General features: G+C 37.6%; 1 protein-coding gene across 5 annotated transcripts in view; it reads left to right on the plus strand.

Annotated features, from left to right (window-relative positions):
* The first annotated feature begins 4,929 nt into the window (after positions 1-4,929).
* Positions 4,930-26,341, plus strand: part of Asap (ArfGAP domain of ASAP) — a 30,468-nt gene continuing 9,056 nt past the window's right edge. Inside the window, exons 1-14 of one of the 5 annotated variants that reach the window (XM_072295842.1) lie at positions 4,930-5,375; positions 7,952-8,058; positions 9,254-9,326; positions 9,900-10,048; positions 10,458-10,712; positions 11,977-12,062; positions 13,129-13,288; positions 14,815-15,085; positions 15,851-16,057; positions 20,144-20,366; positions 21,318-21,498; positions 22,053-22,183; positions 23,018-23,180; positions 25,374-25,493. In XM_072295842.1, coding sequence (XP_072151943.1) covers positions 8,020-8,058; positions 9,254-9,326; positions 9,900-10,048; positions 10,458-10,712; positions 11,977-12,062; positions 13,129-13,288; positions 14,815-15,085; positions 15,851-16,057; positions 20,144-20,366; positions 21,318-21,498; positions 22,053-22,183; positions 23,018-23,180; positions 25,374-25,493 — 2,058 coding nt within the window. In that variant the 5' untranslated portion in view covers positions 4,930-5,375; positions 7,952-8,019. Of the gene's footprint in view, positions 5,376-7,596; positions 8,059-9,253; positions 9,327-9,899; positions 10,049-10,457; positions 10,713-11,976; positions 12,063-13,128; positions 13,289-14,814; positions 15,086-15,850; positions 16,058-20,143; positions 20,367-21,317; positions 21,499-22,052; positions 22,184-23,017; positions 23,181-25,373; positions 25,494-26,341 lie in introns of those variants that run through there. The other 4 variants (XM_072295843.1, XM_019049802.2, XM_019049803.2 and 1 more) reach the window with 4 other exon arrangements.

Consider the following 26,341-nt stretch of genomic DNA (forward strand, 5'->3'; position numbering starts at 1 on the left):
GCCCACTGAGAAATGGTCTCTGTTTTCTTATCTTTTCTTTTGTTTTAAAACGTCCCTTCCTGTAGGTTTATATTCATCAATGTTGCCGCGTTTATTTATGCGATGAAATAATCGTTGAGCGTCTCACGTAAAGATTTTCGTCGCAATGCTTTTTTTTAAAATTTATTTATTAATTTTACTTTTATATGAATGATTTAATTTTTTTTTATAAGTATATTTTTTTAACAATAACAAAATATCTGTGTATGTAGGTTTATATTTACTTAATTTTTGGACGTTTCTAGCTGGTTGGAGAAAAAAGTCTATTCGAAATCATCAGTGAGTCAGGGTATGTCACATAATGTATTTTCTCACTCAGGGGTTGAATTTGGAAAGTTGTAGGTACATAATGCCTCCGTCGTGCTTATACGAACGTAAAGTTTCGATTAGGATACCCACAAGTAATTATTGTAGTTCTTAATTTTCCATCCTGCCTATATAGCGGCACAATCGAAAACCGCACCATGTTCCGCAACAATCCTGAAGTAAGTATGAGAGGCAAAATACACCAACTTTCTCTACAATGGGCGCGTTATTAAAATAAACCGAGAACGGCAGTGAGAATTTCCTAAGTTGGGAAAAGACTTGCCTGCTTCTCTGGTTCAAACAGTGTTGCTCGAAAAATATTCCCGTAGGCGGTTTGCTCCTTCAGAAGGAAAGCTTTGAAGTATAAGCCGCAACGGAGGGAAAATAAGTAGAGGATACAAATTAATTTCTAATTTTGTTGTATTTCGGTGATACAAAAGACTGCGCACCTTTAATTAGTTGAGTTTAGAGAGAAACCAAACACGAAATTTGGCCTGGAGCGGCGCGGCGCAGAGAGTGCAATGATGACGAGGACTTGAGATGAAAAGGAGAAGCCCTCGGCGCGGCGCGGCGGTCGGCATGTAACACATATTAGCGCCTACGAGACTGCATGAATACTTCACGCATTGCGTCAAACGCAGTACGGTCAACAGCGGTCGGCGCGGCGGCGTGACGCGTGAAACGCACAGCGCCTACAAGACTACATGAATACTTCACGCATTGCGCCAAACACAGTGTCGTCAGCGCGGCACGGCGGCGGAAGTTAAAATTCTTAAACCACATTTATGTTTGTTCTTTCTTAATTTTTAGTTCATTTCTTACAAATGAAAGGCCTTGCCCACACAGAGATAGGTTTACGGAACTGAACTTTTCCGCGAAGTTCCGTGAAATTTTGCCAGTAGTGTTGACAGGGCTTATGAAAAAAATGTGTCCAACACGAGTGAACGCGTCTTATGTACCCTTCTTTCTCCGGCACGTTCACTTGATGGTTTTTATTGATGTTTTAAAATAAATGAGAAGAGGGCGGCAAAATACAGGCGGCCCAAGGGCGGCAACTAGGTAAATCCGGCCACATGTAGGTAAATGCGTGACTTATCTTTAAAACTGTGATCGAACCAACTTTTCGGTGAGAGCAGCTCAAAATTGCTCCTGAGACAACTCAATTTTTCAACATTTTCCGAGGAAGAGCCACCGGACCCCCTTTTGATGCTAGGAAAATTCCCCAAATCCTCCTTCAGAGCTGGGGATGTTCTGCAGATCGCTCGTCAGTGGGGTGTCTTTTGGTGCCCCCCTAATCCCCCCCCCGATATGGTTTTCTTCTTCATAACTCCCCTCCCAACGAAAAGTTGCTAGTTCCGCCTTTAGAGACAATCTTGGAAGACTTTTGCAGACGTCTAGAGTTGCCGAGAAGTCTATGTTGTGATTTCAGATTCATCCGAGAAGATGTTCTTGTCAAATTTTTACAAGAACCGGGCTTGGGTGACGAGACTTGTTCCGCTCGCAGTCAGTAATCTTTGGTTCGCTCCCCGCAAGGCAACTAATCACGGAATCGGCAACACGGCGAAGCGATCGGCGAATTATGGGAAGCTGCGCCTGAGGTGAATGCAGATCACGGATCGGCGTCGTTCCTTATGCCCACGTCGTGCGACGTCCACGGCGTCGCGGCGCGGCGCGGCGTCGATCGAGCCGCTTTGTTTGCTGCCTCGCGTCGTTGTCTTGATCATGTGAGATGTCGACGCGGAAAAAACGCCGATACTTGAAAACTCACTTCCGCAACGCTCCACGCGAGGACGGCTCAGCGTAAGGAGAGTGGAGGAGGGGGCGAGAGGGAGACAGATCGCGGATCGGACCCACGCATTAATGAAAGAAAATAAAATTGGGTGATTAAACAGCTTCTTAACCGGCGAGGAAAAATTAAGAACAAAGCACACTCACAATCAGGCGGAACCACAAAGTTCAGGTTTCAGCTTCTAAATAAACATTGGTCGTATATATTTATCTATCTGACGATTTATTGAAGGGTGATTTTGCTTTAATTAGGTAGACACTTTTTGCCATAATGTCTAATCACAAGTACGACTATATAGCAGTTCCCGAGGATAACGCATATCCTGTTCTCAAAAAGTTACAATTTCACCCCTATTAACGACGGTGCTGCCGCGCTGCGAAAAAAATCTTTTATAGACGTTAAAGTTGTGCTAAAAATAACGCAATAAAATGATTTTTTTTGAAGCGAGCTATGAATATTTTTCGTTGAAAATTTCAGATCCTTTAGCGCAAATTGGAGAGGAAAGACTTGAAAATTTTTGACAGGGGTCAAAAATCAGAGCTCCGAAGATTCTCCCCGGACGGCGCAACTGTTTTCCTACCTCCCCTTCCCCCTCTGCCCTTATATCAGCTCTCGTCCGCGCCACACCCACACTCGGGTTTACGATGTGGCCGCCGAGGTCGCAGCTCCCAGGGCGGCAATTTTTGAGGTCAATCAATGTCTTGTAAAATTTCCGAGATAAGCCCCGTAGACTCCGTCAGTGCACATAATTCCATGTGCGGGCTGCTTTTGGCTGTAGCAAAATCCCGGCGACCGAAGAAGGCCTCCAACCCCTCGCGTAGCAGAGTCTGCAGGGGTGCCCGTTGTGCCACTGGTCCACGGCTTATGAAAATAAGTGGGATCGCATCGAGCCAGTCCCTGGCCACCCCTTTTTCTTGATTTCGACGGCTTTGAGTTTATGTTGCGGAGTGTTAAGTAGGAGAGGAAGAGGAGATTCTGTAAACTTCGTAAGAATTGTGTGTTATATAGTGGCGGAGAGCTTTCGGCCACACTTCGACGAAAAACCAATGGAAATGCAGGGAGGGGGGTTTTTCCTTACCCTGAGTAAATGTCTTAAGGAAGTCCTTTCCGCCACATGGGGGGGGGGGGGTTGGGGGGTTGGCGGACATGATGCAAAGATGAGAATAAAATAAAATAAAGTGACATAAAATGAAATAAAACAAAAGGTAATGAAGTACAAGTTAAAAAATCAAATGTAAGTAAAATTATGAAAATAAGTGGGATAAATGTATAATAGAATGAAATTATGTAATAACAGTTAATTATGAAAAAAATAAAGAACCAGCTACAACTCGTGATCGGTGCTCTTCACAAGGTCTCTCAGGTCTGGGTCCGACATCATGGGAGAATACAATAGTGTATTTTCTTCGGAAAAAACACTACCAAAAAAAAAAATAAAAACAAAAATTTAAATAAGAAAAAACGACGGATGAGGTACATTTCAAGATATCAGAATGCCTCCGAATATGTAGCAAGTTTCCAGTAAGTTGCAGTTTGCAGTCTGCGAAAGTGCGCAACATTCGTTCCTGCTAGCGACGCGACGCGACGGTAACTACAGCTCCTTCAATTTGGACATCTGCAATTGTGACATTCGAAGAGCAGGATTAGTTGCATCAAGGTGCCTCAGCAAGGCGCTGCGCCGCGCCGCTTGGTGTCACATTGTCGTTGTGGGTTGTGTGTAGACATGCTTTGTAAGATACTAGACGCAAATGCTTTCGTCCTCTGTTCATAAATTATTTGAACTTGATAATACATTTTTTTTTTTGTATTTTTATCGGTTAGTATGTATTTAGTTTTTTAATACTTTCTTTCATTACATTACTTTCATATCTAAAAGCGCGCAAAGTTTTGAGCTTGACGATAACTACTGTTACTCATTGACTTAGAAAGCAAAATCGCTTTGCCAAGAGTGCGACGCAACGATATTTTTTTCTGAGCACATCCTAAGATTTTGAAACTTAACACTGTTACCTCGTACCTCTTCAATTTTAGCGACTGGGTATCGAAACTTTGCACGCATGGGAGGAAATGACCCTCATGGAAGATCTACCTAATCTCTCCCGAGAAATGTAAGGGATTTTGCTAAGTAAGTGGGGAACAAATATTCCATCTCCAAAATAGTGATTTGCTCCTGGGACGACTCATCTAATTTTTTCCGGAGAGGTCCCATTTTTTGGAGCTACGGACATCCACGCAGTGCCGCCCACGGCTGAACGAGAACTCTCACTTTTGAGATCATGAGCCCCCCTAGTTACCCCCCCCCCCCCCCATTTATTATAAAACTATTGTGTTGGTACTTATGTAGAAAAAAGAACAGAGAGGAGGGAAAATCGGGGGATAAGCGTTATGTGCCTACTTTATGGGCACTTGGGCAGCTTCTAGCATTCGACGTGCAGCCGAAGTATGAGAGAAAGGAGACGGAAAGGGGGCCGAACATGAAGTAGGATTCATTTAACTTTTGCTCCATAACCCGCAGTCTCGTTGAGTTTCTCAGACTCATACATAAGTGTGCAGTAGGGATGTTCCGATTATCGATTACTAACCGATTAATCGATTAATCGGTTACCTTTCGATTACGATTAGTACTCGATTACGTCTTCCCCGATTAATCGTCTAATCGATTACTTCAAACGATTAATAAAAAATAATCGATAATCGTATATACAATCGATTACTTCAAACGATAATCGATTAATTCAAACAAAAGGTTGATCCACCTCCAGCCATGGGTCACGTCAGATAAAACCACCCAAACCAAATGTGATTGGACTTTTAAGTATGACGTCGGCTGGCACTAAAATCTGATTGGCCCCCCGGCTGTAGATGTAGCTGCAGCTGCGGTCTTGTTCTTTCTTACTTTCTTTCTCAATTATTTCATTTCTTCTTGTGCTACGATCACATCAAATTTTCCAAACCAAGTATTCCTCGAAATTCCATCAGTCTGATTTTAATGTTTAATCAACTCTGTAATTCAGCGATATCTTATTCATTAGCAAATGAAAGTTTTCAACGCGCCTTTTGAATGAAAATTATTCTTGTGTTGTTATGTTATTACATTCTATCGTGCATGCCACGTGAGCCTATGCAAAATGCCCTTGCACCCAGCGCGTCAATTTTAAGGTGTATCTACAGCTGCGTGAAGTAAGAAATTTCTCCGCGCAGGGGGCGCCACCGCTGTGTTTTAGAGTCCGTACAGTACCACGTGAGTCCTTGAGCTTTTATAAAAGTTGAAGGAATTTCTGTTTAAATCGAAGATAAATAAGTTCTAGCTATAACATTCTTCTTCCTATTGACCCTAAAAGCAACGTGAAAAGTCATTTCTGAAGCTCTGCAATTTGATCCCAGAAAAAAGTAGGGTTAAGCATGATGACCTTGATGCAACCAATCGCGCTTGATCGCTCTCAGCAGTTGGCAGATATCTCTCTCCCACCGTGAGCTGTCTCTCTCACACTCATTGGATTCCCATAAGGAAAACGGGGATCAAATTCCAGCCTTTATTGTGCAACTTTGAAAGCTCATCTTGACTTTACACATTCTTCAGACATGCTGCTAGAACTTATTAGCTTCAGAATTTAGAGTCTTTCTCTTCATATTTAAATAATCGCTGATTTCGGAGTCAGATTTCAGCAGCGCGACGTGGTGGATTTTTTCAGAACTAACGCTGAAGATTAACCTTAAGTCCTCATTTTGGACTCAGTCGAAAAACATTTTTTTTCTTGAATGAATTCTTCAACTAAGTAGACAAACAATTATTTCCGTATAGACTGTAAGTATGAGGAACCCGATTTTGAAAGCAACAACCTCATCTCTTTGTATGGTGCAGCTTCAAAATTTTACCAGTTCTTTATTTAAAATTTTCTTCGTAAGATTTTAGATACAAGGGTAATTTCACGATAATAGGAATAGTCGTGTCGCCGTGGGTTTTGAACGACATAGGGCAAAACGATTGAAAACCAAATTAATTAATCAATAGGAATGATGTCCCTGAACCTATCCATGCTAAAAAATATGATGAATTATTATTATATTTAATAATATGAGACTTAAAAGGCCGAAAATGTCCGGTCGGTTACGCGTCGCCAACCCCGATTTTGAAGCAAAAGAGCAATTTGCGGTAACAAATCAGTACTGATCATGAACTCTATGGCAATATTTGCTGAAAAGAGACTCTAGTGTTCAAGAAAATTGCCAGTTTGAACTGAAATGTTTATTATTGAGCGAGAAAAGTCGTAAGAAAGAGGTGTCGCCACATTTGGCAACAAATTTTTGCAGTTGTATAAAGTGCAGTGTTTATCTCGCCAGATGGAGTCAGGAGTTTCAAAAGTGCCATCAAATTGTTTGCTGAAGTCTTCCTGACAAAACTATTACTAATAAGTCAGTTTTTTTTACAATGAAAACTTTAATTATTATGAAAACCAGTGATTTTTACGTGTGTAGCACTAATTCCTCACTACGCAAAAACCTCAATTTAATAGTATTAAACTAAAAGGAAGTCTCCAAAGTTTAGAAAACTTTTAAGGCAGCATTAATTCCACCTCATAACTCAAGAATTGCCAAGTTTCATCTTTTGTATCATCTTTAATCTCACATTTTTGAGTGTCGGTTACGCTGTGTCTGTTACGTAACCGACACAATTTGGCAGGGCCGCCATGTTTGCGTGGACCTCCAGCAGTCCCGCGGGAAGCGCTGATACCTGATTCAATGGCTTGTTTATCAATCACTTTAACTTTGCACTGAATCAAAATAGAGCGTGCCAAAGCTGGAAAAAGGAAGTTTAATACCTTTAAAATGAGGTAATGAAATCCTGTTAAAATTGGTGCACTTTTATTTCTAAGGTATTTCACATTTTAACTATTCCTGTTATCGTGAAATCACCCACAAATGCAGGCAAAACTGCCCAAAAGTTTAGGTATTATAACAGAAAATAAACAAAGTAAGAAAACTACTAAACAGCTTACTTAGATGGTAAAAAATAAGAGATTCAAAAGGCATTATCAAAGCTTTCGATCTTATCGATTAATAGTCGATTATTAATCGATTAATCGATTAATCGATTATTTGATTCCGATTAATCGTAGTAATCGATTATTAAAACTAGGTTACTACCGATTACGATTAATCGATTATTTGACTAATCGAACATCCCTAGTGTGCAGATTTCAATAAATGCTCATTTTGAGATGACGAAGTATCGTATCGCCAATGAATCGTGAGAGCACGCCGTATGTGGCCAATAATAGCGCCTTCAAGTTTCCTGTATGTGCTACCAACAACATTGAAGTAGGAATAGTTGCGTCAGTTGCATGAAGGCGTTTCACTATTGTTAAAATTTGCATGAGCTGAACTCTAATTGGCTCATTTGAATTTTACCGCTCTGATAGTATCGAATACCCTGTGACGTAGTAGTAGTCCATTTTCGTGGAATGGGTGAGTCAAGATTGTTTGGTGCTACTCCTTCTGCCTCGGTGAAAAAATTGTTCAAAGTTATCATGATGGATTTTGGATTTGTGTTGTGATTTTGATCTCTAGTAATGTCGCGACTCCCTCGATTCTGAAGATTATTTGTTTCAATTTAAATGGCACAAGAATGAAGAAAGAAATACTGTACTGTTCTTTATGTATAACATATTTCAATTTATGTGTAAATCGGAAATTCAAGAAGTGGAAGTGATGGAGCATCTCTGCTGATTAAATCCAGCGTTTTTTTGCTTGATTGTTAAGTTCTTGTACATAAATTGATTGTAAATTTCTTTCTCATCATGCCTGGATTAATTGCAGTACATGAGTTTGTCGAAGAGACCCGTGAGGATTACAACTCACCCACCACTTCAACTTTTGTCTCTAGGATGCCTCAGTGCAGACTAACGATAAATACTCTAGAAGAGGTTTGTTTATCATCAGTTCAGTTAGTTTTCTCTTAAGCCTGTCGCATGCATGATTGGGAATATGATCTGTAAGACCCTCCGTTCATCTAGTTTGATTTTGAAATAACCAGCGTATTGCTAATTTACTTCGGAATATCCTTCTTGTGCGTGTCAGAGGAATGACGTTGACTTACAAGATACAGCCTTCCTTACTTTCAAATGTTATCTACTTTAATCCTGGCAGCCATCAGGTTCTAAAGTCTATCTGTGATAGGATTGCCTCAAATTTTATTTCCATCGCCTCTAACATCCTGTAGTCTTGATTCCCCGTGACCTAGTTCTGTCGATTAGCGAGTAGCTTTTGGTCAGTCACACGCATTCCCACGATGGACTAATTTAGCCCATATTTACCTAACTGTTACCAAGTGAGAATATTGCTTGCAAGATTACACGTTCCTAGGTTGCTCATTTCTTCTTTAGGAACATCTCATTGGCCACTGATGGCTGCCTATACTCTTGTTGTACGCCAATATGTACAAGTCATGAAAGATGATTTATGCACAGTGTACGTTGGCAATCACATAACTCTGTTTGCAACGTTGCAGATTTTTTTGTTATACTTTATTTTTTAAATGGAAAACTATTCAACGGCAATTCTTTAAGACTGCTGTGATTATTTTTCTTCTCTGTGCGAAGAAAACTCTGCGAAAACTTCAAGGAATGATGTCAACTTGTTCTCCTTTAAAAAAGTAACATGCAGGCGGAGATTTTCAGACACCGCAAATGAGATATGTGATTGCTGACTTACGCTGTCGTTATCTGTTAGTTGGCAATGTGAGAGATTTGATTCTGCAAGAAACGAAAAGTCATTGGCAGTTTTAGGGTTTGCGTAGCGCTGTGCAAATCATTAAAATAGTGTTCCTATAAGAGGCAGCCAATTTTAACTACCTTTAGGCAAAGTTTTTCCAAAAATATGATTTTTTGGAATTGTTCGAGTTAATTTATTTGTGTGCCTAGATGTTGAATAACTCAAGTACATACCAAGATTCTCTATCTTGTTTTATGCCAAAAAAGAGAAAAGAAAAAAGAATTGTGATAGACCTACGAATGAATACTCCTAAGTATGCAGCAATTAACATCGATTTTAGATTTTTTTAATTTTTTTGCCATTCTTTCTTTAACTTCATTTTGTTAATAAATCCATTGATTTTTTCAGACGCTCGATTTTGACAGAGATGGACTGACCAAAATGAAAAAAGCTGTGAAGGCCATCCACAACTCCGGCAATTGTAAGAAACCCTGTGTTCGGTTTTTTTCTCTTTTTCTAATTTATTTTTCTATGAGAACGATCAAGAGTTTTTTCCTTTTTGATCTCATTACCATTCAAACATTTTCAGCTCCAAGAGTCAGATATTTTGAATGAGAAATGTAAGCAGCACCACTGTGAAAATAGGTCGAGGGCTGAAACACACATCTGAATTACTGTTTTTCATCAATTCTGCCCTCAATTATTTTTTTAAAACAGAGCTATACAGGCCAACATTCATAGAAAGAAGTGTCCGCATGTACTAAGAGAAAATAAGAATTTCACTGTTAAAAAAATACACTGCCGTTAATTTTCGACAAAGCCACAGAAATGTAGCTTCCAAGGTCATACAATTAAGGAGCCGAACACACAATAGTATCAATAACAAAGAGCTAGATGCATATCTAAGGGAAGAAGTCTCCGAAAAACTTAATAGTTGGTCTGAATCAGGGTGATGGGGGAAAAGAAAGAACATCTAACTGGCATGCCCTTCAAATCAAAATTGTCTCCATGCACATGAATTTGAAGTTAATTATTTTCGTATTTCTTTTGACAGCACACGTGGACAATGAAATGTATTTGGCTCGACTACTGGAAAAATTAGGCAATAATGCTTTGACACGAGATATGGAACCTGACATTGGAGCTGCTTTTCTTAAATTTGCAGTTGTCACAAATGAACTTTCTGCATTGATGAAAACATTGGTAATGAAGAGTTTTTTTTCCTTTTTTCTGTATTTATGATGTAAGAAGCCCTTTTAAAGAGGCTTCAAGAATTAAATCTTTCACAGCTTCTGTGAATCTGTCCCTTTTCCTTCATTTGGTGGGCTAATGCTAAGGAGCATGTTTTGACAAAAATTGTACTTCAACGTCTGAAGGCTTTTCACTGTTTAAACTTTGACTGGATAATTACTGGCCGTTTTTTGTATTGCATGCTTTGGTAGTTTCTGCATCCCTGAGGCAAGCAGTAAAGGCCGCTGAGAGCCAGGAATTGATATAAACTGAGTTCAATAATATGCCCTGAAGGAAGGTTAAAAGTCATCAAAGGACAAACATAAATTTAAAGTCTTCACTTCTCTCTAAAATCATTCTTGTTTTCATCTGAACTTTTTAGATGCAGAATATCAACAACATTGTCATGTTTCCATTGGAAAACTTATTGAAAGGTGACTTGAAAGGTGTTCGAGGTGACCTTAAAAGACCTTTCGACCGAGCCTGGAAGGAGTATGAAACCAAGTATGCTAAAATTGAAAAGGAAAAGAAACAGCAGGCAAAAGAAGCAGGGCTCATTAGGACGGAGGTTACTTCGGCTGAGATAGCCGATGACCTAGAAAAAGAAAGGAGACTGTTTCAGCTTCAGATGTGTGAGGTAAGTTTTTGAATACTAATAGATTTAACCAGAAATCTGCTCAACTACATCAGATCTTACTGAATTTCCCATCTTATTTTATTCTTCTAACAGAGACTCAAGCAACGTTCTGACTTGAAATTTCATGAGTGTATTCCTCATATTTCGGAGGAAATTCACAGAAAGTCTGAAGGCGTCATGTTGTTCAGTCTTCTGTTTAATGAAATAAAACAAGAGCGGACATTAAGGAATCTAAAATGTGGTTAGACTGATTTTGGCTAATGCATAATGCAAGTCAAATAATACCTAGATTACTAGATAATTTAATGTCAATTCAAATGTAATGAAAGCTGGCAGTTTTACATCCTCCATGTGATGTTTTTTTTCTGTAACATATGCAGATCAGCTATACAAAATTTTTTAGAAAAATCTCCGGGACCTTACTGAACCCTTGTAAGATCATTTTCTAAAGCATATAATATGCAAAAAGCAGTGATTAAAGTGCCTGTTGATATAACTAAAAAACTTGAGCGCCATGCATTTAGCATGTCAGAAAATCAAGCCTTGGCACCGAAGACTGAGGAAGTTTGATCCAACAAAGTATCTAAAAAGAGTGGCACCATTTTAGTTCCTCTTGAACCTTGCAGAATTTTTTAAGGGATCATCAAAAATCTCTAAGGCCCCTGTAAATCAAGCTTGTGGGCCAAATACGGAATACGCCTGCAGGTGACCCACACCTTTTTTCCCGATTTCAACTCTCGAAAATCAGGGTGCGGGTTATCTGTGAAACTCATGGAAATTGCATAACTGTCAGGCGCTACTTGACGATGCAAGCAAAACAGACCACCGTGGGTGCCTGTAGGTTATACGCAATTTTTTTTTTTTTGACCCTCTCAACATCTGGAGTGCGGGTTATCTGCAGGCATATACAGTAGCTGCCACTGTGGACCAATAGACAAAGTAAGGATTGAATCCATCTCAGGTCTTGTTTTCTCATTAATATTGCAAAGTAAGTTGACATTTTGAAAATTTTCGAAGTAAACTTTAAAATGATAAATGAATCTTAAAGCTTACATCAAAATCAGCAAATTTAAACACCGAACTTTTCTCATTTGAGATTCCTTGAAAGTAAAGCAGCGCTTTTCCAAAAAATCTGAAAATGGCTGAAAAAGTGAGAAAATTTTGGTCAAAAAACATTATGCTATATCCATAATTTACTCTTGGCTTACAATTGTGTTTAGATTTGTCAGAATCCTTACCAATATGTTGTTTTCTCCAATTACAGTATCTGATAAAAGTCAACGAAATCAAGACAAAAAAAGGAATAGAGTTGTTGCAACATTTGGTGGAATATTATCATGCGCAAACGAAGTAAGTCAGTTTTTTTTCTTCTTTAGAAGTTTTTTGTTAATTCTTTACCTTAATTTTTAATGTATTTTTCATGCAAAATATCTATTTTATTGAAAAAATTCTGATTCCCAATAATTTACTGCTTTTTGTAAAGGCTCAGTGGTGAATTTGTCTCCTGCACAGTAAAAGTTTCCTGAAAACTACTGATCCTACTATTATGTACTTCACTTTGGTGAGACTTAGTATCATCATTCTCTTCTTCCAAGCCTCTTCAATGAAGATCAGTGTTGAAGTGAGCATGGCCTTTGTGAACAAAATTTTATCGGAGCAAGGAACGAAATTTTACTGGCAGGCTGTATGACTGTACTTCATTAATTAAGAAAATGAACCTCAATGCTATCGTGCGAAGGAAGAATACTGTAGAAGCCTTCAGATGTTGCCATATTCCATTCAGGAAGGAACGATTTTACTGGGAAAGTTGTGCATACTTTTCTTCAAACTTTTCAGAAAATTTTGTTGGCAATTGAATCTAAAATGTCTGAAAATTTCAAGGAAAAATTTGTATAACTCTCCTCCAAAATATATGTTTTATCTCTTGGAATTTGGCAACTTTCAAATGTTCATACGACATTTTTCCCAAGCATGGCAGAGTAGGTCCTTAAAAAGTGAGCTCAGATAACAAATTTTGGTTGATAATGTCATCATGTGTAAAACATCTGCCCAGCCAATTGTTCCTCAGGTTTGAGTCAGCTAGATGAACAGTGGCAAAATTTGTTCAACAAATGAGCTCAACCAACAGATTTTATCTTTGTAAGTTCAAACTCGTTTAATAACAATTGCAGATCTGTGCATCTGTATTTTAGAAAGACAGCGCAAATTTGTTTTGATTGCTTCTGCCTTGATCTAATCTGAGGGTAGTTTGGACACCATCAATAGTTCATGAAACTTGTCTTGCTAATTTCAGACCATTTGTAGAAAACCTTAGTATTAAAGGCAGTTGGACGTCAACAAGTAAATTTTTTTTTGTGGATTACCATGATTTTTTTGTGAACTAAAAAAAATCTTTTCTGCCTTCTTTACCGTATAGTTACTTTCAAGATGGTCTCAAAACAATCGAGCATTTTGGGAGCTATGTGGCTGATCTTTCAATTAAACTGCAACGAATTCGTCAGAAGCAAGATGAAGAGAGACGGCAGCTCACTGAACTCCGCTCCCTTTTGCGCAGTGCACCCAGTTTGGACAAGGAGGTACTGGTATTTTAATAATTCTCTCCCTAGATAAGATCTCAGAGAAGCAATCTCTCAGACTTTCTCACATGAAATGACACAATGGGCCTGTTGCAAACTTTTGCTAGAGCAAAAATAAGAGTTGTTCCTCATAGATAATGTCTCAAAAATCACGATGAGCACATTGACAAACTCTGAAATGCACTCCTAACTTCACAATCTGCATAAGATATCTGCGTTTTTTTAAGCTTCCCGCTTCAAAAAGAATACTACCGCAAACGTGAACATTTTGTTAGAGGAGTCTTTCCATTCAATCCCTCCTCAACATGGCCGACGCTTCCACGTGCAAGTTGAGGAGAGCACAAGGTCAATCAAAGCAAATATCTATCAAAGCAAGAAAAATGTGAATGTAAACACGCCGATTGTTATTAGGTGGTTAAAATCATCGTCTTGTCACATGTGTTTTGGCGGATTGGCGTCGGCTATGTTGAATATTGCGCCATATCCTTGTGAGCAGGGGTTGGACGAAATGACTCCTCTAACGAAATGTTCACCTGTGCCTCGGTATCGTTTTTGAAGTGGAAAGCTCGAAAAAACGCAAATTTCTAATGCAAATTGTGAAGTAAGGAGTGCATTTCAGACTTTGCCGATGCGCTCATCATGATTTTTGAGACACTTTCCATGAGTAACAACTCTTATTTTTGCTCTGGCAAAAGTTTGCAACAGGCCCATTGAATACAAAAGTTCATGAAGTATTATTTAAAGGATTTTGAAAAGCAATCCGACCCTCAGATGGATTCTTTAGATTGCAACGATAGAGATGAAAACTTGTGGACCTTTTTCATCTGCATATCCTGGGCGGCAGATTTAATCTTTACCGATATTGTCATAACTTGGTCTATTTTTGACCCTAGAAATTATCTTGTTTTTATTCAACATCTCAGGATTTGGTCTGTCAAATGAGCTTTTGATCATGTGTGTAATGAATCGTAATGGCAACATCAATCTACGGTCCTCTTGGACCCTGTTTCTCTAGACAGCAATTCTTGGCTGTAATTTCCTCTCCTATATAGTTTTAATGAACCACCAGACAAGGTATAATTTAAGCACTCTGATGTATGTTTCCTCTTCAAAATTTCTCATACAACAAGATTTGCAAAACAAAAATTACTAAATGAACTCCAAGATACTTAAGATATTAGCATTTTTATGTAGCACTGGTCATAAAAAAATTGAATTACATAAATCAAGTTACTTGAAATTTTGATGGGCAAACATGTATCATAATGCTTAAATTGGCATCTTTTTCAGTGGTCGATTTTAGAAACGACAGTGCTAATGCGTTTAAGCTATTTGAAGCTTTTCTTTTTTTTATTCAAAATAAAAGTTTTATTTTGACTAGTTTAAAATAATAAAATAATCAGTGCCATGATTTTTAAGTGTATTTCTGTCCTTTTGTGATATTTGTAGTCTAGCAGTGAAAGGTCATTTCCACTGAGTAAAAAGAAAACCCATATATTTCATATCTTGTTTCCTCTCATTCATAGATAAGTGGGCAGACTCCTGAGCGAGGAGGGTATTCTCTACATCAGCTGCAGGGAGACAAAGGTGCAGGCCTCACACGAACTGGTTACCTTTTGAAAAAATCAGAGGGAAAAATGAGACGAATTTGGCAAAAACGTCGCTGCTGTGTTCAAGCTGAAGGATACTTAGATATATGTCACGCAGATGAAACCAAAACTCCAACCAGAGTCAACCTCCTCACCTGTCAAATTAAAGTTGTTCCCGATGACAAGCGATGTTTTGATTTAGTCTCATGTAAGTTATTTCTGATAAGTGTCGGAACTGTATCTTGGCTGACCCAATATTCTGATGTAAGTCATTTCGTCAGGCCAGAGAAATTAAAGAATTTCACAAACAAGAATGGAAATGTTTTCTATGAATGCTTCATGTGGTTTTTTTTAATCGATATATTTTCAAAATTTTTCATGTGCCTCTTGAATTTTCCTCTTGTTTTTAATTTTGTTTTTATAAATGTACCTCCATTTGAAAATGCCTTTTGTTGGTTGGCAAAGCCTTAAGATGTCAGTCATAAGCTCCCTTACTATGAAGCTCTATTTTTTTAATGTGAACATTGGCGCTGGCCACATAATCAAACTGAGCCTCAGCTTGTTTCAGTGCTCAATGCTTCGAATTACTCTCTGAACAGTAAGCAGGGTCATAAATATCAATGAAGAATTGCAATATTTGTCAATTGAATACCCATCAAAATAAAAAAGATGCGTATATTCCTGTCATTTGCAGTAAAAGTAATGCCATAAATTGTCCATTTGCAGTTTTATGCAATTATTGATGTGAGGAGCGAGGGAATTTTGATCATTTCAGTCAATGAAAACCTCGATAAGTCAGGAAATTCTCCAAGTCTATAAACTCCCTTTTGCATACTCTATCTGTAACTGAACTTGAGGTGACAAATGCTATCAAGCTGTTGGTAGTAACTGGGCAAAGACACTTTTTGCCAGTTAAGTGTTTTTTTTTTTTTTATATAAAATGTTACTACTTTTGCTGTATTTGAATGTGCAGACAACAGAACTTACCACTTTCAAGGGGAAGATGAAGCTGACATGAGGGCTTGGCTAAGTGTTCTTGTGAATTGCAAGGAAGGAGCTTTGTTGCGTGCATTTGACCGCGCTGGAGGTGGAGGTCTTCTTGACTTGCAACAAGCCATCATTCGTACCATTCAAAGACTCCCTGGAAATGATCATTGTGCAGATTGTAATTCAACGAATGGTAAATTCCTTTTCTACTCCATTTACCTCATTTGAAGTCAAGAATCCTCAAGTTCGGTGAGGCTTGTCATAGAGTCTACTTTTTCCGATGTTTCGAAATGACTTCCTGTTTCAATTTTAATCCCTGAAGCCAAGGCAGAAATGAATTTTCCTTTCTTTAAAATAAGTCTTCAAGTTCTCAAACTTATTGACTTGTTTGCATTTTATTACATTATAGTCCAGGCAATTGGGCATCAAATAGGGGCTCTTGGGGAAAATTTCCCGGAAAACTTTTTGATGAGTGATTCCTATGTATATTTGGACGCTGAATCCGAATTTCGCATTTGTGTAAAGATCTTTTCGCCGCTAAAGCCGCAATTTTGAAAAAATGGCCTAAAAATGGCCTAAAATCCCAATTTTTGAAAATATCTCGCTTATTTTTGATTTTTTGACCAAAGTAGTTATTTTCAAAAATAAACTACATAAAATTCTAAAGAAAACAGGTTCTTATCAATTTTTTGATATGACTGAAATTTAAGCCGCCAGAGCGCGCTGAAAAAACCGCCAAAATTCGAATTTCGCGAAACTTGCGCTTTTTTCGTGAATAACTTTTCTCGGGGTGACTCTAAGTGAAAAATCTTAACTATTAAACTAATAGAGCAACAAATGTAATACTAGGAGTTGCTTTTTTTTACTTTTCTTAATCCTGGACGCCACTGACAAGCTTTTGAAGTTGGACTGAAAAAAGCTGAACCGAGCATGGACAGGGTTCGCCAGTGTCTGCGTAATTTCTCTTCTGTGGATTTTTCTAGAGGACTTATTTACGAGTCAGATTGTAGAATTTCATTGGAAGGTGACACCCCCCCCCCCCCCCCGAAGACCCCCGAACAATTGAATGTCACAAATTACCTCCCCCCCCTCTTCACTCTGGCAATTACCGCTGTTTTTAGTGAATGAAACGTGAATGCAATGATTTCATCGGTGATATTTCGAGCAAAAGTTTATGTTAAGTTCATTTACAACACATGGAAAAAAAATGGAAACACTGATTTGCATGTTCAGGGAGTAGTGAGATTTCACATATGAAACGTAGCTCTGAAAAATCGACGAAAACTATTTGGCGCGGGGCCAAACGACTCTGTGTAACAAAAATCCGCCGTCAATGACATGAATCGAATGTTTTTCATCAATTACCTGTTCTGATGGGCTTAATGCACCGTAAAGTGAAGATTTTGTGTTTTTACGCATGTCCTCTTCTGTGAGAAGAGACAGCGGGAACGGTGACAGCTCATATGACAAAAACGTTGCAAGTTCCTCATCTGACTTTTTAGCAATGCAAATTCTTCGGTAAATCAAATGAGGATCGACAGGAATAATATCATCTTGAAAATATACGACTGACTTGGCTCCTTGGTTCCTGGCTTCGAATCAGCTCTGGTGGTGGGTGAAGACATAGATTTGCTGGTGTTGCTAATTGCGCATAGCAAAGAGGTACCAAATGTACTTTTCATGAGGACAGCTGGGGGTAATAAGCCCCAAGTCTTGTACAACCGAGAAAGTGTTGGCGATGAAATAATTGCGGATAATATTCTTTTAATTCACGCTTTCACTGGGTGTGATACTACCTTGGGAATTTTTAATCAAGGAAAAGTCAAATTATTGAATATTTTAAAAAAAAATCACGATCTAATCAAATCTGCAGAGGAATTTAATGACTCGAAATCAACACGTGAAATCATTTCTGCTGCAGGCCAGAGGTTGTTTCTTGCACTTTACGGCCAGAAAGACATTGAGAAAGTTTCTCTAAATAAGTACAGATACGACTGCTTTATAAAATCTTCATTTCAAAATAAACAGAATCTTGGGTCTTTGCCACCAACTGAGAAGGCTGCAGCAGAGCATGCATTCCGAACTTATTTGCAGGTCCAGGAGTGGCAGGGTTAGGAAAAGGATCCCTGCAATTGGGGCTGGAAGGCCACCAAAAATGGGCTAACGCCTATAACAACTTTGGATTCACCAGCTCCCGAAAATATTTTAAAGCTAATTGCCTGCAAGTGCAAGAAAGGTTGCCGCAAGACTTGTGGGTGCCGTAAAAATGGCTTACGATGCACCATTCTCTGTCAGATGTGCAATCAATCCTGCGATAATTTTCAAATGGAAGATACCCTACAAGGAGAGGAAGAGGAAGGGGACGTCGATGAACCGGAAATTATGACATTCTTAGATGATAATCAGGATTGTGAATCTGGCTCATCTACGCAATCAACGCCAGTACCTGATCAAAAATCTGAAACAGACAGTGAGTATGACGAAAGTGACATGGAAATTGAAGAACCAGCAACAAGGGTACTGCGCTCAAGCAAAGCAGTGCAACGTATTGATTCGGAAACATCCAATAAAAAAAACAAGAACTCAGACGTGCCACAAACTGATCTAACGAAAATTCCAGGACCATCTACAATGCGCTGTAGAAAATAATTAGGTAGATACTTGATTTGCATTTCTTAACTTTGTATGCACAGTACAATTTCTTCAAAACTTGGTTGATTTGTGAAAATTCAGAGAACTCTGAAATGTTTTTATTGAAACTTGAAAAAATTATGCAAATGTAATAATACAGTCTGTCTACTTTAAAGTAGGATTCTTTCCGTCCATTTTCCCTATTCCCGTCCAAAAAACTTATTCATGAGAACTTATAGAAATTACCTAATGAACTATTAATGTTACTCGAAATATCACCGATGAAATCATTGCATTCACGTTTCATTCACTAAAAACAGCGGTAATTGCCAGAGTGAAGAGGGGGGGGAGGTAATTTGTGACATTCAATTGTTCGGGGGTCTTCGGGGGGGGGGGGGGGGGTGTCACCTTCCAATGAAATTCTACAATCTGACTCGTAAATAAGTCCTCTAGAAAAATCCACAGAAGAGAAATTACGCAGACACTGGCGAACCCTGTCCATGCTCGGTTCAGCTTTTTTCAGTCCAACTTCAAAAGCTTGTCAGTGGCGTCCAGGATTAAGAAAAGTAAAAAAAAGCAACTCCTAGTATTACATTTGTTGCTCTATTAGTTTAATAGTTAAGATTTTTCACTTAGAGTCACCCCGAGAAAAGTTATTCACGAAAAAAGCGCAAGTTTCGCGAAATTCGAATTTTGGCGGTTTTTTCAGCGCGCTCTGGCGGCTTAAATTTCAGTCATATCAAAAAATTGATAAGAACCTGTTTTCTTTAGAATTTTATGTAGTTTATTTTTGAAAATAACTACTTTGGTCAAAAAAATCAAAAATAAGCGAGATATTTTCAAAAATTGGGATTTTAGGCCATTTTTAGGCCATTTTTTCAAAATTGCGGCTTTAGCGGCGAAAAGATCTTTACACAAATGCGAAATTCGGATTCAGCGTCCAAATATACATAGGAATCACTCATCAAAAAGTTTTCCGGGAAATTTTCCCCAAGAACTTCCCTATTGCCTGGACTATTAAGTGTGAAGAGTTTCTAGCAATGCAGCTTTTACCATATGTCTGTGCCAGGGATCTGAAATTGTCAGTGGGTACCGAGTGTACATCAGAATTTTTCTGAATAGTTTGGTTGCGTAGTTACAAAATCACGTTTTGTTGGTTCAAGCTTACAGATTAGCAATAAGTAATGAGATCTGTTCAAGCGCCTATTTTCTATGTCCAATATTGATGGAGATTTTGCCTTTCAAAACACACAGTGTATGATGTCATTCACTGCAGTTGTACATACCAAGGTCTCTTCTGCTTTGCACCCATCAACTACGTGAAAGACACTGTGCTATGCTGAAAAGCATCACCATGGTGGATTACCTAACCTGCTGATTTTTTCAAAAAGCAATATCTCTGCTAATATAAGGTGTGGAAACTTGGTGTTTGGGCGAATCTTATTCCATAGTCAAAGCTGATACAATGGGGAGGGTGGAAAAAGGCAGAGCATCTTTCTCACAAGAATTCTGTAATAAATTCCTCTAACTGATACTAAAATCAATGCCTAAATCAATCTTTCAAGTCTCTGCTACTCAATATATTTGTAAATTTGCCAGGCGTTACAGTAATGCCCTCTGTGAAACCATTTTGTTTTTTTTTTCACAGATGCAACATGGCTATGTACAAATTTAGGTGTTGTTGTATGTATCGAGTGTTCTGGAATCCATCGAGACTTGGGTGTTCACATCTCCAGGATCCAGTCTCTGACGTTAGATAACATTGGAACTTCTCAACTCTTAGTCGCAAGGCACATGACAAATCACAATTTCAATAATGTAATGGAGGCCCGTTTACAAGCTGATAATAAACCAACCTATTCATCCACAATGTAGGTTTTCTAATTTTTTTTCTTCTTTTGTTTAATAGCATCTTGAATGTCTGTGAAAGACAGGGGCACAAATAGTTCCAGGCCTCTACAATTTTTTAAGAAGCCTCTAATCTAAACACCATGGGTTAAATGAAATTTTGTCGAATTTTACTTGTCTAATTTGCAATTTTCATTCATATATTTACCTACATTTTATCATTTGCAGAAGACAAATTTGCCCCCCCCCCTCTCCCCCTAAAAAATTCGGTACATGTTTACAATTTAGTCTCGACCAACCAGTTGCATTATGGAGAACTATTTGCCTCTCTGAGAAGGGATGTCCGCACTATTTGATTCTTTAATAATGCTGTGAATACCAGAACAATTGTAGGACCAGATGCAGCGAGGGAATTTTTTAGTTTCAATCATAGATTTTACTCATTACTAATTAGGAAACTGATGTGATGCATCCTTTTTTTTTATTATTCTGTTTTATTCTATATTGTTCATAATTTAAAATCAAATTATATGAAAGATTTGTGTATATATATAAACATTTTATCGTATTATAAACATTGAAAGGAAGTTAAGGATTAGTAAGTACTTTTAGAACTAGATTGAATTCTGATAAGTCAGACAGGCTTAGGATCAACGGAGTTTCCGATTTAATAGAATTTCTGTCACACAACATGGATTGAAACGTTTGCAAAATTTTGTCCACAACTCGGCATTTTTATTGAGCGCAACACTATGATTAGAGGACCGAAAAGAATGTCTGATATTAATTTTCCAGCACAGATTGAAACCGAGATCCTAACTTATCCTAGAACTGATCAAGCTACCTGATTTTCAGACTTATCGAAATTCTTTTGTATATGTGTGATTGGTTGAATAGCGACTGAGCTATATAAGTAAATTTTGATCACCTTGATTTGCCATGTGTCATTCCTCTTGTTTCTTTTTTATCCTCAGGGAAGAGAGATACGACTTCATTCGTGCTAAATACGTCGACAAGAAATATGTACAACGAACATGCTCAGATGAACATGAGCTTTTGAATGATCTAGAGCAAGCAGTCAATAACAAAGATCTTTATCATTTGTTACAAGTTTTTGCGGAAGGCGCAGATCTGTCAGCACCTCTGCCAACATCGGTATTTTTTTCATCTCACATGTCAACTTTATCTTAGGTTATGTAACCAACAAAACTGGATCTATATAATTTTTCAAGCTTTGATACCCTTTGTTGAGAGGATTGTTCCTCATATATGCATATATATAAACTTTAAACTTCCTTATCTTTGGTTTGGTTTCACGTTCTTCAACGTATTGTGGCCCCTTACTTAGTAATGTTCATCAAACACCTCTCTATCATGTGTTATCAATAAATTAATTTTGAGGTTTTGTTTCGAAAGTCCATTTTTGTTAAGACGATCACAAATTATTATATTTTATCCTGTACCGCTTCAAAAATCAAAGACTTTTTCCCAAACTGGTCAGGAAAAACCTGTAAAAGTTGACAAATTTCCATTCTAAATTTCTGCAGCCACCCTGTTTATAAGCAGCGAAATTAAATGTGAGAAAAAGTACTAATTGTACAAGATTGATTGCTTATTCAGGACAAGTTTTCTTACATTTCTCTCTTGGCAAACCTTGTCATCGGTGAGAATACTTTTTGGATCTTTTAGTAATTAGCAAATGTTTACAGGATATTGGTGAAACAGCACTTCACTTGGCAGTCATCCAAGAGTTGGGCTCTTCTTTACATCTTGTCGATTTTATCATTCAAAATCAACTCACACCATCTCTTGATAAGAAAACTCATTCTCATCCTGAAAGGTATCTTGTGTAGAATGTTTATTTTACTATTTTTTTCCTGAAATTTAATGATAATTCGAATTACTGAATTATTTTTCATTACTACTCTATATTTCAATTTTTTCATTTTTGACCTGAGCCTCAAAATTTTAATTAATTTTTATAATTAATATGAACGATTTGAGAGAGCTAAAATGGCTCATTGATGGTTCTCATGTGGGCCTTGCTGCAAGCTACTTTAAAATTACAATTATATAATGCACTTATTTTCCTCATTTTTGGTAGTACCTGTTAATACTAAGTAAACGTCTCACTCAGGATCATGAATATTTCCACAGTTCGGAAAGGATACAGACACAGGGTTGCCACCGTCAGGGAATGCTAGGAAAATGAGAAATGTCAGGAAATTATAACAAGTCAGGGAGGACCTGGAAACGTCCGAGAAAATGATGAAAGTGACGGCAAAAATTGTTAAATCATCTTTATGTCCCTTTTAGAATGGGTTGTGGGTAGAATGTTTTGATGTTTCGAACATAAAATTTTGCTTCGAAACTATTTCAAATTATTTCTTTTTACCCATCTGGCATAACTTTAATTGTCAAAGAATTTTACCAAAATATGTTGTGGGAATCAGGAGAATGTCAGCGAATTTCATTCTTTAATGGCAACCCTGTGAATAGGAGGGGAACAACAACTGTAATATATCAAGGGCATTTAAATTAATTTTCTTGAATCGATTTCCCTTCATGAGGGAAAAGTCTTCCATGACGTATTCCATTTCTGCATCTGTTCTCTCAATACTCCAATAATATTTCCCATTGTTCATTTTTTATTTTTTCCTATTTTAATTTGAAGTAGTGGCGGCAACACTGCTCTTCATCTGTGTGCAATCCATGACAAATCAGAATCAATGAAGCTGCTACTTCGGAGTGGTGCAGATCCATCCGTACGAAATGCGCAAGATAAAACTCCATTGGATATAGCTTCAGAAAAAGGTCATAAATCTTGTGAGGAATTGGTAAGTAAGCTCAAGAAAATCTTATGTATAAAGTTGGAATATTTAGCATACACCATAAGTAAGGAGCAAATATATATCTTGAGTATGGATTCAAAGAAAAAGAAGAAGAAAAAGAAAAAATTACGGCATAAACAGTATGAGTAACAGGATGCTAGAATAGTGCAAGATCCATACAATTCTAAGGAGAAAGCAGCTAAGAAAAACAAAAAATTAGAGTCGGAGAATGAAATAATTTCAACACGTTGCAATGGAAAACTGAGACAGTGTAGATTGTCAGCCCAAGCAAGTGCATTGAAAATACTTCTCAAAGGCTCTACTGACAGACCAGCACTGGTTTTGCTTATTTTTGAGGGACATCAGCTAGCTCTAGACAGCCAAAACCCGGCCTAGTATTCTTTCACATCTGAGACGATTTTAAAATTCTATTGTACTGACAATAGAATGCATAGCATAGAACATAGAGAATACATATAATAAAAACATAGCACTGAAGTGCAATCCTTGTACCACCTACTGTTCCTTCTAGACAGCACCCAGGACAGAATGTACAGGGTGTCTGCAGGTCTGGAAAACCGGGAAAAATCAGGGAATTTGATCACTGTCTGGAAAACCGGGAAAAGTCAGGGAATTCGATCGAAAACCGGTGAAAGTCAGGGAATTTTCGCAATTCGAACATTTCGCGGCTATTTTTGCTCGTCACTGCCGAATTGGCCGAGTAGCTCGCTTGCGTGGCTGATAATGTAAACTGCTCTGTTCAACCAGTTTGCAACACGGCCGCTAGGTTCACTAATGTGTGTTCCCTAACTTTAAAGATCGAATCGATCTGCCCTATTTAATTTATCTACTTAATTCATGCTAAATGGCAAGATAGACTAAATAGACTTGAATGAAGTTAACTTGCTAACAGCAGAAAATTACAGTAAATAATGATAGGAAACTAAGTGCCCTAGTTTTGAGCAGATGGTTAATCAATTTTTTCAATAAGTTAGGAAATTTAATGAAAAGGCTAGAATTTTAGTTTTTCTTTAACCGAGTAAAGAAATATTTAATGTCAACCGCATTTTGCATGAAATTTTTCTGGTTCTTAAATCAACATGTTCACAACTGGTGCATCCACCTTGTAGAAATATTATTGGTGGATTATATTCTAACAAGCCAATGCTTGTTGAGTATAAGACAAATTCAATACCAACAATAGGTTCTGGAATCCATTGAATTAATTGACCTAAAAAAAAAAAAAAAAAAAAAAAAAATCCTGAATCAAGCAAATTTATCTAAAATCGAGAAGAGACTCGTATTTCCTCTTGATTATAGCAAAATCTACCTGAGTTAGGCACATTTACAACTCTTGTTTTCTATTTTAAGAAAAAGAAACTTGTATTTTCAGGGCACTAAGTAATATGCCAATATTTATGGAATCACCAGGGTGAACTAAAGTTTGAATTTTCAAAAGTATATGGGCCAATGTGTCACAAAGAGAGCGTAGTAGAGCTTAAAAATTAAATTTTGAAGGTGAATTTTAGTTTGAGTATACCATTTTAGAATTAGCTTTATTTTGAGTATTTAGGATCTCGTTCCTTTCAAAAGTATTACTCAACTCCTCCCAACGCCATGGTAATTCAGAATATGACTTTATGGGGTTATTCCTAAGGATAGTTTTTTTCTAATATTTTCTAACTAGTTCATCGTATGGCTAAACCCAAACAGTCAGGGAATTTTGTTATTTTTTGTCATGGAAAACCTGGAATTGTCAGGGAATTTCATTTTGAAAATCGTGTAGACACCCTGAATGAGGAAAACCCATGTTATTGGTTGATTTTTACTCATTGTTCTGATTGATTTCATTTTTCAGTAGATTTACTAACTTTGAAAAGCAGGTGATTCTGGGTATTCTTTTAGTAAGATTCAGTCTTAAAATCTGCCTTGTCTCCAAGGGAATATTTAAAATTGGTTCAATTTTCAAATTATGTTGTTTTATTTAGGACTTCTGCTTATGTCCTCCAAGAACTATCTTGACAGACCTAACACAGTCATAGGTTATTATGAATAAGTTGGGGATAAATCTTTATGAGTTAGTAAAATATGTTTAAAATTGAGTGATTATTTCATAAGTTTAATCTTTAATATGCACTTTTGAAATGATTACTCATATTTTGTTTCCCTTGGACGTAATACATATCTGTTCTTTTCCAGTTGAGGCATGCTTTACAACGGCAAAAGACTTTGTTCGAAAATGTGAACACAGAATGGAATCTTGTGCTAGAGGAAGGTTCAACAGATTTCTCAGATGATGAACCAGGGTTGGATGAAAGGGTTTGTAGTAAACTACATATAAACTTGTTTAACCTCCAGGAATTAAGAGCCATTAGTGTGAACTAGGATGACAATTATCGATGCTCTTGGACAGTAGTCAAATAGAGGTTGAATTAAATGCTGTAGATGCGATAAAAAAAATATTAAATCAGGGACTGTTTTAGTATTTAAAAGCATCTATTCCTGAATTGAATCAGATGTCATGTACTGGATGGGTTTTTAAAATTTCATCAAATGGAAAAGCGCTAAAAACTAGTTTCTCCCGCTCGAATTGCATTTGAATCAGTGAGAACAAAAACACATCAACTTGAAAAAATGCACAGTAGGTAAAGAAGTTAGTCTAAGAAAAAGATTTTTGGTTTGACGAACAAGTACCAAAAGACTCTTGAAAAGTCAGAACTGGATCAGATGTGCTAACTTCAATTACTTTTGTGAAAATTGACTGTCTTTAATGAAAATTAAGCATTTTCGAATCACAGAGTTGGTGTGTTTTCGTTCTCAATGATTCATTCATCCTTTAAATGACAAGTCTCCAAACGAATCCAACACCCTCGGTGTTTTCTTTACAATCTGAGTCTCTTTTAGGGTGCAACAGAAGGAGGGAGAGGGCTAACAGCCCTTCTGAGACTTTAGCTGAAATTTTAAAATACCTTCATATTTTTTGTGCGTGAAAGTTTTATGAGTCAAATTAGGTTCCAAACCTAATGAAATTTGGAGGAGTTGGCTCTGCTGAGGATCGAATTTTGAGTAATGGGCTCCAACCTAAGTTACAAGTCGACGGTGTAAGTTGGCAATCGCATATCTCGGTTTGCGACGTTGCAGACTTCATGTCATACGATATTTATTAA

The sequence above is a fragment of the Bemisia tabaci genome, chromosome 2, assembly GCF_918797505.1.
Source record: "Bemisia tabaci chromosome 2, PGI_BMITA_v3".
NCBI lineage: Eukaryota > Metazoa > Arthropoda > Insecta > Hemiptera > Aleyrodidae > Bemisia > Bemisia tabaci.